The sequence below is a fragment of the Carassius carassius genome, chromosome 28 (genome assembly GCF_963082965.1).
Source record: "Carassius carassius chromosome 28, fCarCar2.1, whole genome shotgun sequence".
NCBI lineage: Eukaryota > Metazoa > Chordata > Actinopteri > Cypriniformes > Cyprinidae > Carassius > Carassius carassius.
Window position 1 is genome coordinate 29,938,654 of NC_081782.1, and position 13,635 is coordinate 29,952,288.

The 13,635-nt window shown below is 37.8% G+C and overlaps 1 protein-coding gene across 1 annotated transcript; it reads left to right on the plus strand.

Moving 5' to 3' along the window:
* The first annotated feature begins 1,644 nt into the window (after positions 1 to 1,644).
* On the plus strand, positions 1,645 to 13,315 carry igsf10 (immunoglobulin superfamily, member 10). The gene is made up of 6 exons (XM_059514984.1): positions 1,645 to 1,924; positions 2,030 to 2,159; positions 4,028 to 4,418; positions 5,035 to 8,778; positions 8,899 to 9,799; positions 10,571 to 13,315. The coding sequence occupies exons 1-6, from the start codon at positions 1,725 to 1,727 to the stop codon at positions 12,483 to 12,485; spliced, it is 7,281 nt and encodes a 2,426-aa protein (XP_059370967.1). The 5' UTR covers positions 1,645 to 1,724; the 3' UTR covers positions 12,486 to 13,315.
* Positions 13,316 to 13,635: the final 320 nt, after the last annotated feature.

Sequence of the window (13,635 nt, forward strand, 5' to 3'; positions counted from 1 at the left end):
TTTTTTTTTTTTTTTTACATGCTTTTGAGGAGGAACTAGTCAGTCACCATTCACAGAAGTCTGCCAAGTTCTTAGCATATGATTCCTTGCATAGATTGTTCTGAAGCACTCAGTAAATTTTTTTTTAATTGCAGGTGATATTGCTATTATTATTGTTTTCATTTTGTGACTTTGTCCATGGCTTTATGTTTCTCTTTCTTTGCGCTTGTGCAGGGGTGCCGTAAGGGGGGTGGGGAGGTTAGGATGATTCTGAGGGCTAGATGCAGGAGGGAGGCCCCGGAACGTGATTTCTTCTGAGGGGGGCCTGAGTCAACATGCTGTTCAGGGGGCCCAGAAACTGTGGCGGCGCCCCTATGTGTGTGTGTGTGTGTCTGATGTGATCAATCACCTGTTGTATAAAACCATGTGGGTTAAAAACTTTTAAATGAAGAGCCTGAGTTTTTGATATGTCACCTATGTGATAGACTGTAAAAATATATTTTTGTATTTTGAGCCTAGGTGTGCTGACCTTTTATGTTTACATTATCAGTATTGGAGTTTGCAATCAGATTGTTCTAAGCATCTTGATCCCTGATGAATATAGGACAATAAAACAGAAATATGTGCATTATTAAGAATTATTAAGAAATATTATTAATTTGATCTGGTTTCTTGTAAAAACTAAACATTTATTGACTATGAAAAACATGCATTATTTTAAGATTAGGCTATATTCGAGATGTATTTCAACATTGTGGGAAGAAGGAGGAGGAGAAGAAAAAGAAAATAAAAAATCTGATGTCCTGGCAGAAATGTAGCAGTAGCCCGATACATTTTCTTCAGCACAAACACATCGGACCGCATTTTTTTTTTTTTTACTTAGTTTTATTATTGCGAATACATGACATATTTACACCAGATGCATCTTCATGACATCCACACATGCTACGATATAACACAGTTCATTTTGAGAATATCAGTTACAAATCAACACTGACATTGTTGATGTCTGAAAATTACAATCTGAAGAAAAAGGAATACTCTCCTTATGGTGATGATGTTTTCCTTTTACTCCGTGTGAACCTCTCGCGCTACAGAGCGCATGCATGAGAGTAGGCTCGTAACCGGACCGCGCGAGATCGAGGAGGAGGATTCGGTCTCATTTAACCATCAGTCGACATGCGCTCCTAAATCAAAGACTTCAGCGACTTAATATTCTGCAGTGTACATCGACAAAGTGAAAGAAACGGATGTTCCTCACCGGCATTCTTTGGATTATTCATTCATCATGTGGAAGTGTTTCGCGTGTATTTTTATCTAAATAATTCAACTGTGTATTAGGTAAGTGTGTTGACATTAATAATTGTCATTTTGAATTCTAGAAACCTTGCAATTTCTCTCTATAATAATTTTATTATTTTTATTTATTTATTATTATTTTATTTACTTTTTTGAAACGCAAATCAACACGAGAAGTCCCTAATGCTGGATTTTCATGAAGGAAACAATACGTGTCAAATGTGCAATGTTTGTTTTACTAAACGTTTGGGATGTGCTCATAATAGCCTATTTCTGTAAAGTTATTAATATACATGCTGTTCATAATATTTATACTTATAATCAGTGTGATATAAATGAATCATGAACTTTTTTTCTTACAGAAAGCTAATGATTAATGGCAACTTAAGCCAGTAAAAAAAAAGAGAGCGAGAGAGAGAGAGAAGAAACAGTCCCCCTTCTTCAGAATGTGTGGACCGACAGCAGAGTCATGTCTGTTGTGGAGATTCATGGGGCTACTGTGTGTTTTGGCCAATATTACACACAGAAGCAGCAGCTGCCCCACATCATGTGCATGCTACGCTCCGTCAGAAGTGCACTGCACATTCAGATACCTGAGTGAAATACCCAGGGACATTCAGCCAGCTGTTGAAAGAATTAACCTGGGGTAAAACCTAACAGACAATCCACTGTGGAGCTTTCTCTAAAAATGCAATTGAGAACAGTTTTTTTTTTAAGGCAAAGTCGCAACATTTGCAATTTTGTGTTTCAGGTACAACAGTTTATCAACTCTTAAAGTGAATGACCTCTCTGGACTAAAAAATCTGGAGCTGTTAATGCTGCACAGTAATATTATCAAGACTGTTGAGGACGGCTCGTTCCATGATCTCACATCTCTGCAGGTAAAATACTAAACTCATCTCTTTGGACAGTCTTTATTCAGACAGTCTTTTCTAAATGGATATTCTTGGCTAGAATAAGCTTGAGTGAGGACCAACCTTCATGTTGCATGTAAAAGTATGGTTACATAAGACTCTAAAAAATAATCAGATGTCATGTTGTGTATATCTGAGTTTGTTACCATGTTTATTTTTCTTTATTGTGTAGATTACGTACTGCTGCTGTCCTGTTCCATCTCTGATCACATCTGGCCCACGGTTACATCAATATCACAAGCAGTCAAGCTACACAAGTGTTTATTTGCCTTTAACATGCATATAAAATGCATCTCCTGTGAATCCAAGGGAAGAGTCTCTGATGACTTGACAACATAAATCACTTGGTATAACATTATTACTGCTTGATGATTTATTTAGGATGCAAAAGAATGGAACAGGACACAGAAGTCTCCAGAACTCCAGAAATGTTGAAATATTTGAAATACAAAAGCAGGACACATTAGAGAGTTTGTGTGTTATTATGTATGTTATACTTCAAAAGGATGATGGTGCCAAGATGATGTATATATTAGGGCTGGTAAGCGATACAATTTTTTAATCAAATTAATTATATGATGTGGTGATTAATTAATCTAATTAATCCCACATCAAATTTGGAAAAATGACTCTGAGAAGATAATTTAAAGTCCTTTTTGTGCAAAACAGAGATTGCAAAAAGTAGGTTTTGCAAGAAATATTTTGTTTGATAAAATGTATTACATATACTCTTTTGGACCGTGTGAGTAAATGATGACAGAATTGTCATTTCTGGTTAGGTGAACTATAACTTTAATCATTTATTTTCTTAATTGTATTATTATTACTATGAAAATATTAAATTATTTCTTTAATGAAATGATACTCTAAATAATAAACTAAAACTGCCAGTAGGTGGTGGTAAATGTTTTAATGATTAAGTCATCGAGTCATTTATTCATTCGTTTGATTCATTCAAATGGCTGATTCATTCAGGAGATAAGCAAATGGTTCTTTATGAATGGTTCATTGAATCATTAGGCTTGTTCGACTTGAAGCGTATCATCATCATCAGACCGATCGGTGTGTGACATCAAAGTACCGCAAGAGCTTAGAGAGCAGATGACTCCTTATGCTTTTGAATGCAGCTGTGGGTTGCTCAGAGATGAACAGTTCTGATTTGTCTTTATATTTTGGTCGGCAAAATTGAGCAAAACAGACAACATTGTGTCTAAAATAACACAATATTAACTTAATGAACTGTTGTATAAAATGAGTATCACACTCGCACTTGTGTGGTCTTGCACTTAGCCTACTTCTCGTGTTATATTTATTAACTATGTGATGTAAATATGTGACAAAATTTCAAACAGGGGCATTTTGCCCCATATCTTGAATTTTAGGGATATTCTCTAGGCTCCATCACGTAGCAAGATTAAGACTAAGTGTTTTTGTAATTGAGTTTGAATTGAGTAATATTTAATGCATCAATAAATAATGTAAATAATGATTTCACAGTCAGTCATATCAGAGGACTAGCAAGACATGGCATTTTGAGAAGATTACAGAAACAATTAATTTAAAATATAATGTATAGACAAACTGATTTTAATTATTGTGACGATATACATCATATCACAATTGACTCTCGACATTGTGAGTCAACCATTGATTTTGAAACTGGTAGATATCAGTTATAACCATCGTCCATTAAGGCCATAAAACAGCCATCTTAGGCTGAGACTTTATTGCCTTGGATTAAAGACGGCCTCATGCTGGAATTGCCCCCTGACTCTGACCTTAAAAAGAGGCACTTTATTTTCATGTCTTAATAGTATATTTTTATCTACTTCTAGATTCTGAAAATGAGTTATAACAGAATTGAGAAGCTCAAAAAGGACACATTCAGAGGCCTGGACAATCTTGTACGTCTTCATATGGACCATAATCACATTACCTTCATCCACCCAGAGAGTTTTTATGGATTAAGAATGCTGCAATTGATCAACCTAGAGGGAAACCTGCTCCAACAACTTCATCCAGACACTTTTATATCACTGCGGTTCAGCCAGATTTTGAAATGGTCATCTCTCAAGACTATTTACTTGTCAGACAATGCTTTAACCACATTGCCTGCAACCATATTTTCTGGCTGCAACAAGATAGAGAATCTCTTCCTTAGTGGAAACCCCTGGTCATGTGATTGTCGGATGGGTTGGCTTGAACAATGGCTAGAAAAACACCCTGGTGAGATTCTGGTCTATATTTAACAAATGTTCTGTTAAAAATAGCAGAAAAAAGTTTAGTTTAAATAGTAAGACAAAAACATGTGCATAAAGAATGATCTATAAGTAAGGGATAATCAACGGTCGATTGGTTATTGATTGATAGAGAGAGAGAGAGAGAGATGACAGTTGTGTGTGCTTTGCATGCTGCGCCTGCACATAACATTGAATCACTTCAAAAACTGTGTCACCTCATTGCTGATTAATATATATGAGCAGTATAGTATCTAGGCTATTTTATCAGTAAAAATCATGGGGAAGCGTTGACAACAAGTTTGTGTATGTGTGCAGCGCAATCTGCAATCTCAGACTCTCTTGTTCTCTCTTTCTCTGTGTGTGTGTATGTGTGCAAGTGATGAGTGTGGGTTTGTGTTAATCAATTAAAGCAGTGCATTAATATAGAACGGTGATTAAACTGACTTGGAACTGCCTGTGCATTACGCGGTTTTACTGCATACCTGCCAGCCAATCAGAATCCAGTATTCAGTATTCCAGTATTCAGTATTCAGAATCCAGTATTCAGTATTCCAGTATTCAGTCAGACCATGGAATAATGAGAATTATTTTTGCATTTGCAGGTGTTCTAAAATGCAAAAGAGACAGGAAATTTCTCAAAGAACAGTGTCCCATATGTGAATTCCCAGTTACCCTGAGAGGCAGCAGCATTGTGCATTTGCAAAGAGATAGCTACACATGCAGCAGACCTTGGATTCATCCTCACTTGAAACAGAACAATTTTACCTTGGATGATGGTGGCTATACCTTAGTGTCTCCTAAAGATTTTGTTGAACCTATTGGCATGTTGGAAATGAACATCACAGATCAATTCCACAACAATGCCTGGATAGCATGTGTTGTGCAGCGACCTACAGGAATGGAAAACTTAACTGCAAACTTTGGACCGAATGGAAAATATTTAACTGGCCTTAGTGCGATCATTTCTACATCGTTGGTCTGCAACATTGATTATGATAATATACGCCAGATTTGGAATATTTTGGCTATGTATAGCGAGTCCCCGATGAGACTTGAGCGAGAAGTACTACTTTCTCTGCAACCAAGTACAGTTTACACATACAAGCAAGTAGCATCGACGGAAGATGATATTTTTACAGAAATTAAAGCAAAAATTAAAGCCAATCATGAATGGTTAATGCAAAGTACAGTCCTACTACAGCTTGACCGCATCACAACAACATTTCCAAACCTTACTATCAAGTATTTATCCAATGTTCAAATAGATGTTGACATCAGCAAGGATAGAGGAGACCAGTACGGTTGGGCAATGATTAGAACAGACAATCAGACCAAGACTGAACACTCAGTCCTTGCTGGTGGAATGATTGAATTGAACTGCCAGACCTTTGGGGATCCTAAACCCATTATAGAGTGGACTCTTCCAGATGGAAGTAAGTTACGTGCACCTTACAACAGTGAGGATCAAAGGATCAAAGTTGCTTATGATGGAAGGCTTACTTTAAAATCTGTTGAAATCTCAGACACAGGTGTCTATCACTGCATTACAACTAACTGCCTGGATGCAGATGTTCTTGCATTCAGAGTCACTGTGCTTCCCCAGAATATTGAAGAACAAGAGATTAATGGGATCCGAATCTCTCGTACCCTTGGTCAGAACCTGCGACTTGATTGTAAATCTGCCAGCAGTCCAAAGGCTTCTGTTCAGTGGATACTTCCTGACCATACAATTTTAGACAAGTCATATGGCAACAGAAAGCTCTACAGAAATGGCACTTTGGTAATACATGGACTGACATCCAGTGACATAGGATTTTACAGATGCTTAGTTGGAAATTTTCTGGGAGCAGATTTGCTAGCTTCTCATGTAACTGTTCATGGTGATTTGTCAAACAGCACAGAGCCAAAGGAATCTGGAGATCATGTTGTACAAATTATAGATGATAGCCAGAAACTTGGAAGCAGGTATCTCTCTCACAGGGTTAGTGAGGAGTCAAGAAGAATTACCTCAGGGAGACCATACACTTTGCTACAGTCCAGATTTCATAAAGTTCCCACTGGCAGAAGAGGAAATAGAAGGAACTTGGGAAGAGTCTTTAATAAAAAGTACCTAAAAGAAGATGCCACTTTTATCGATGTGTCTCAAATGAAAGGAGCAAATAAAAAGACAGTGAGTTTAGAGGTGTCTAAAACATTCTCTGATGACAATGATGCAACCTCAGGGGATGGTATATCTGAAGATGAATTTATTGTAATGACAACTAGTCAAACACTTGAGCATAGCACCATTAAAATCACAGATGTTACAATCCCAGACACTTACAAAGCAGACCACAGTAGTGGCATGTTAAGAGCAAATGAGAAAACGAATTTGGTTACAACAACATCACATTCTCATACTCAGACACCTGTTACCCCAATAATTGCCACTTATACTTTGAGTAATTATGGGACAACCCTGAATACAACCAAGTCAGATTACGTATTAAGTCAAAGTGTTGGTAAAACCAACATATATGAGAAAACAACAAACAGACCTTCAGAAGCTGCAGAACTTCTCTTCTCTGGGGATTCAGAAGATGTTACTACTGCAACAACACCACTTTACAACTCCCAGGGCCCAAATGTCACTTACTTGGAACCTAAGAGTCAGGTCATATTCACAGCAGTCACCACAACCAAGGAAGACCACTCAGAGATCACATTTCAAACCACTCAAAGAATCAAGTCAGAGCTCCTCCCTGGGTCCACCATCATCTCCAAACACCAAATACAAATTGTTCCCTCCACAAAGATGCGATCAGGAAAGAAAGGTAACTTTCATGGAAGACGTAGGATCATTCGGCCCAGCAAAATTACAGACATGCAATCATTACTCAATAAATTCAAACACCTTTCTATAAACAAGGAAGGCAATCTCACATTTTCACACACTGTGGACAAAATCACAGTATGTGGCGATGGGAAAAGAGTTACATCTAGAGTGTCTACAGATAAATGCAAAAGAGTGGATCAAAGCCCGGTCAACCATACAGCTAGGTTTCCCATGTCATCTTCGTCTTTGAGAGTAACAGAAAAACCTGTCATGACAACTCGTTTATCAGGCTCTGAAAAGATTTACTCTGTTACTGATTCACAAATGTCAGTAACTATTGTGCCCACCATTTCTGAGGATTCAAGTGATTCTAAAGGTTATTTCCATTCAGTGGAGAAAGAACTACCTTTTACAACCACATCCACAATGACTATGTCTTCTAAAATCACAGAGGAGAAGATTCAGTGGCATAGACAGTTTAGAAACAAGGGGGAAATGAAAGAAACCCTTAGCAAGCATCAAGAATCAAACTCATTTACACTTCCCACTAATAAAGAACAGAGGACCTCAGCATCCACAGAAAAACCTTACAAGGCAACAACAACAGTACCTACTACAGAACTTAATCATACACATATGATCGTCTCTCCTCCAATGACAAGAAAAAATTACAATAGTTCAGAGACATCATTTGAAGACTCATCAGGTTCTTTCTCCTTTATAGAAACAAATTTCTCAGACAATGTCATAACCCCATCTACAACCGCTGAGATTTTCAGTTTTCCAGCCTTCCGTGAGCTGTCCACAACCACAGAGCCATTGGGAGTTTCTCAAACTCTAGCAGCCCCACCAACAATGCAAACTAAACTAAAGCAAGACACTGTTCGCAATAAGTTCAAAGGTTCTCTAAATGGATTGTGGCAAAAGCAAAAGCCTGGTTATCACAGACGAGGCTCCAGAAGGAGAAGGCCCATTAAAAAAACAACCACAAAATCCCCAGTTATCACAGTGGCTAAGAATGCTAGCACACCAGCCCCCACCAAATCCACAACTACAGCTTCACAAACTAAGCACAGTGGTGCAATATTAAGGTCTTTGCATACACCCTTTGAAGAACCAGAGAGGTCTCCTTTACCTGAGAGTACTGGTTCAGGTGAGGAATGGAGGGACTCTAATATGTCTTCTACCACCAGTTTCGCAGAGGTCATTACTTTGACCACTAAACCAACTACAGCCTCTGATAAACCTCAGAGTAGTACAGTTACCTCAGACACAATGACTAGTTCAACTACATATATGTTCACTCCATTTCCATATAGTAGCAGTACTGTCAATCAGAATACATTCGATCACTCTACAAGGTATGACACCTCATCTTTGAGGGACTATTCTATTACCTTCAAGCCAAGGATTAATGGTGGAAAAGCTGCCAGTTTTACTGTTCTGTCAAACTCTGATGCTTTCCTCCCCTGTGAGGCCACTGGCAACCCTGAGCCCATCATCAGCTGGAACCGATTCTCATCTACTACAGGTGCAAAAAAACACAAAGCTTATGAACATTTTTAAGAATTGTATTGTTAGCAATTGTTATTTTCATAATTATTTTAAATTCTGGTATACTGATAATTTTTTGTCTCCTTTATATCATCAGGTAATATGTTGACAATTAAAGGTAAAGTGGGTAAATTTGAGGTTCTGAAGAATGGAACATTGTTCGTCCAAAAAGCAAACATTAAAGACCAAGGACAGTACATATGTTTTGCCCAGAACGAGTATGGCTCTGACAAGCTTGTGGTAACATTGTCAGTTGTGGCCTATCCCACCCGGATACTGGAGAAAAAGATGAGAGATATTAAGGTTCTTGCTGGGAAAACCGTGCATTTGGAATGCAGAACAGAGGGCAGACCAGAGCCAATTGTGTCATGGATTCTACCTAATCACACTGAAGTTAAAGGTTCTACCACTGAGCCTGGCAGAGTAACAGTAACCACCATGGGTAAACTAACCATTCAAGAGGTGTCCGTTTTAGATCATGGACATTATAAGTGTATTGCAAGTAATCCAGCTGGTGCTGATACAGCCACTGTTCGTCTACAGGTGTTAGCAGCACCACCTGCAATACTGGAAGAAAAACAGCAGCTGGTGAGGGCTGATATTGGTCAGGATCTCTTTTTGTCATGCAGCACTAATGGTGACCCACAACCCACAATACACTGGGTATTACATGAGGGTACAATAGTACACCCTCTAACTTACTCACACACTAAAGTTTCTGTTTTTGGAAATGGTACACTTTACCTGAGGGATATACAAATAGCTGAAAGTGGAAAATATGAGTGTATTGCAACAAGCTCTACAGGATCAGAACGGCGTGTTGTTACTCTGTCTGTGAAGAGGACAGAAACTGCCCCTCAGATCACCAAGACATCACAACAAAGAACAGATGTAATATATGGTGGCCGCCTTCATTTGAACTGCTCTGCAGTTGGGGACCCAAAACCTCAGATTATTTGGAGGCTTCCTTCCAAGGCTCTTGTGGACCAGTCACAAAGGTACGCTATTAAAAAAAAGACAGTATTTTTGTTTGATTGTACAAACTTAATCCTCAAGTATGCAATATCTTAATAACAAAATCTAACGCTTACATTTATAAGACAATTTTATCCAAATCGACTTACAGTGCATTCAGGCTATACATTTATTATTTTTTTTTTTTACCAGTATGTGTGTTCCCTGGGAATTGAGGCAACAACCTTTTGCAAAGCTAACGCAATGCTCTACCACTGAGTTACAGTAACATAGGAACTGAACTATGGATGAACTATTGTTTCCTCACATATTTTGAGCTTTATAGTCATTTGTGAATACTGAACACTGAATACTGAAGGATTTTTAAAATGTGTTAAAGTCTTGATGATGAGAAGCTTTAGAACTGAAAATAACTTATTAAAAATAATAATAATTACTGATTGAAAAAAAGAAATATATATATATATATATATATATATATAACTTTTAATTTAAATTATATATATATATATATATATATATATATATATATATATATATATATATATATATATATATATATATATATATATATATATATAGGTTTTCCAGACCAATAATAACAATTAATAATAACAATCGATTTAAGCCTAGAATGAACAATTTGAGTGCATCTAATTTAGGGCAGAAGCATTAAACATGAGCAGATAAATGCATATTCTACATCAACAGTTTTGTAAATGTTCTCAAACCAACAGTGAATAGCTAATTTGACATCATTTGCCACTTAATGTTATATCACATTCTCATTTCAGAATGGGCAGCCGTATCAAAGTCCTGGAAAATGGTACCCTCATCATTGAATCAGTCAACGAAAAAGATGCTGGGGACTTCCTCTGTGTTGCACGCAACAAAGTTGGGGATGATGTACAACTATTAAGAGTGTCAGTATCTATGAAACCAGCTCGGATTGAACCAAATGTCTTTAGCAGGAAGCAAGTGCATTATGGCAATGACCTAAAAGTGGACTGTGTGGCTGCTGGTGTCCCCATGCCAGAGATATCTTGGGGACTTCCTGATGGTACCTTGGTGAATAGCGCCCTGCAAGCAGATGGAACAGAAGGCGATCAGTTCAAACGGTACACATTGTTTAATAATGGAACACTGTTCCTGAATGAAGTGGGTTCTGATGAAGAAGGTGATTACACCTGTTATGCTGAAAACAAACTGGGTAAGGACAAGATGCATGTTCACATAAGTGTGGTAACTGCAGTGCCTCGCATTCAGCACCCAAATCTCTCCTATGCCAAAGTGAAGCCCAGTGGAAACGTTCGCTTTGACTGTAAGGCTATAGGTGAGCCCAAGCCAAAGGTCTTTTGGATGCTTCCGTCCAAAGACATGATTGCTGCATCTAATGAGCGTTACTTAGTGCATGCTAATGGTTCCCTTGATATACGAAATGTTAAATTAGCTGATGCTGGGGAGTATGTCTGCATGGCTCGTAATGCTGCAGGGGAGGAGAATAAAGTATATAAGCTAGACATTGATGGAAACCCACCCATCATCAATGGCTTCAATCAAAACCGAACTGTGATGAAAGATACAGCAGTCAAATATACTAGAAAGTTAATAGACTGTAAAGCTGAAGGGTATCCAGTACCAAAGATCACATGGATCATGCCTGACAATATATTTCTTACCGCACCCTATTACGGAAGCAGGATTAATGTCCATAGTAATGGTACACTAGAGATCCGTAATGTTAGGCCATCAGATTCAGCAGAATTTATTTGTATGGCTCAGAATGATGGAGGTGAGGCGGTTATGTTGGTTCAACTAGAAGTGACCGACACGCTTAGGAGACCTATTTTTAACAACCCTTTTAATGAGAGAGTGGTGACTCGGGTAGGGAAAACTGCAGTGTTAAACTGTTCTGCTGATGGGCAACCAATGCCTGAGATCATATGGACACTCCCCAATCGATCTCGGTTCAGTGGAACACCTGGGCTCAAGGCCTCAAGATATCATCTGGGTACGGACGGCACATTTGTTATTTATAACACCAGCATAGAGGACACTGGTAAATACCGTTGTGGTGCAAAAAACAAAGTGGGATACATTGAGAAGCTGGTCGTTTTTGAGGTGATTCAAAAGCCTTATATTTTAACACGGCCAAAGGGGATTATCCGAGTGATTTCTGGACAGTCCCTCTTCCTACATTGCTTGACAGATGGAATCCAGCCCAGGATTTCTTGGACCACGCCAGGAGGTTTTGTGCTTGCACGTCCAAAGAAAAGTGGACGTTACCATTTGATGGACAATGGGACACTTGTTGTACATGAGACGATCATACATGATCGTGGCAATTACATGTGCCGAGCAAAGAATGATGCTGGTGAGGCGGTTCTTTCTGTGCCTGTCATAATTGTTGCATATCCACCCCAGATCACTAATGGGCCACCACCAACTGTGAGAGGATTGGCTGGAGTTTCTGTTTATCTTAAATGTCTTGCTAATGGAGTGCCTACTCCAGAGATAACCTGGGAGCTACCAGATCGATCTATTCTTTCTGCAACTGGAAAGGAACGATCTCTGGGCAGTGAGCTTCTCCATGCACAAGGAACTCTTATAATACGAAACCCCACAGGAGCGCATTCTGGTAATTACAAGTGTATAGCCTTTAATTACCTGGGCAGAGATACCAGAGCAACATATATGACAGTAATATAGCATTGGTCATGACTTCATGACCACTGGGAATATTCAAAAGGCAAGCTGTAAAAAAAAAGGAAAATTTGGGTAGAACTTTATATGAAGCCGGTATTTATAAAACATTATAAGGGTATTCTTAAGGCATTCTAATGAATGCATAATGCATTATAAAAAATGTATAATGTGTTATATCAACTCATGAATAATCATAACAACAATTATAATACATCATGATACTTACGTTACGTATTTGTGGTTATAAGTTTAAGAGTATGACTATGTATAACACACAATGAACACCATATTAAATCTACTTCATTTACAGTGTAATGGGCTGTGTCATATCTTGACATTGTTTATTTAAGATCTGCACAGTATCTTACTACAGCTTGTGAGTGGTTAGATGTTGAGTGTTTTTGAGTGTTTCCTTTGGAGCTAATATTAATTGATTGATGTGAGCTGAATACTCCAACTGGAAATAAAGAAAAAATCAATGTTTTATATGGTTACATTTTATTTTGATGGTCCCCTTAATCAATCGACTATAAGCAATTTTGCAACTACATGCCAACTTACTCTCATTGGAGTATTGATTCTACCATTCTTGAGCATACTTAGTATGCTAGAATAAGTTGGCGTACTTGCAAAGACACTTACAGTATGTCAGTTTATTTGTTGGTTGACTATCAAAATAAAGTGTTGGCATATATTTACAGTAGCAGACATACTAATACTCTAATGACTGCTAGTTGATATGTAGTTGCAGAGTTACTTATCAACAGCTGCCTAAAGGGTAACATAAAAATAATTATATTACAATAAAAATAGTTCAAAGCAAATGTGTCATTTTACACACAGCAAAAAAATCTGAGTGAAATTAACTCTGCTGGGAGTACATGTGAGACCACACTCAAGAGTGTGAAAGTGTTAAAATAGGAGTGTTAAATTAACACTGAAGCTGAGTTAAAGTTAATGATATAATTAAGTGATTAATTGAGTGATGATTAACCATTAGTGACGAGACCTGATGTTAACATGCAGAATCAACAAAGACGAAAATCACTATTTTAATGGTATCACCATTATAGTGGTCAGTGTTTGCTTTAGTTGGGCTCTTGACCCCTAAAGTGTTAAATTCAGATTTTAATTGGCTGTTATAACGGAGTTT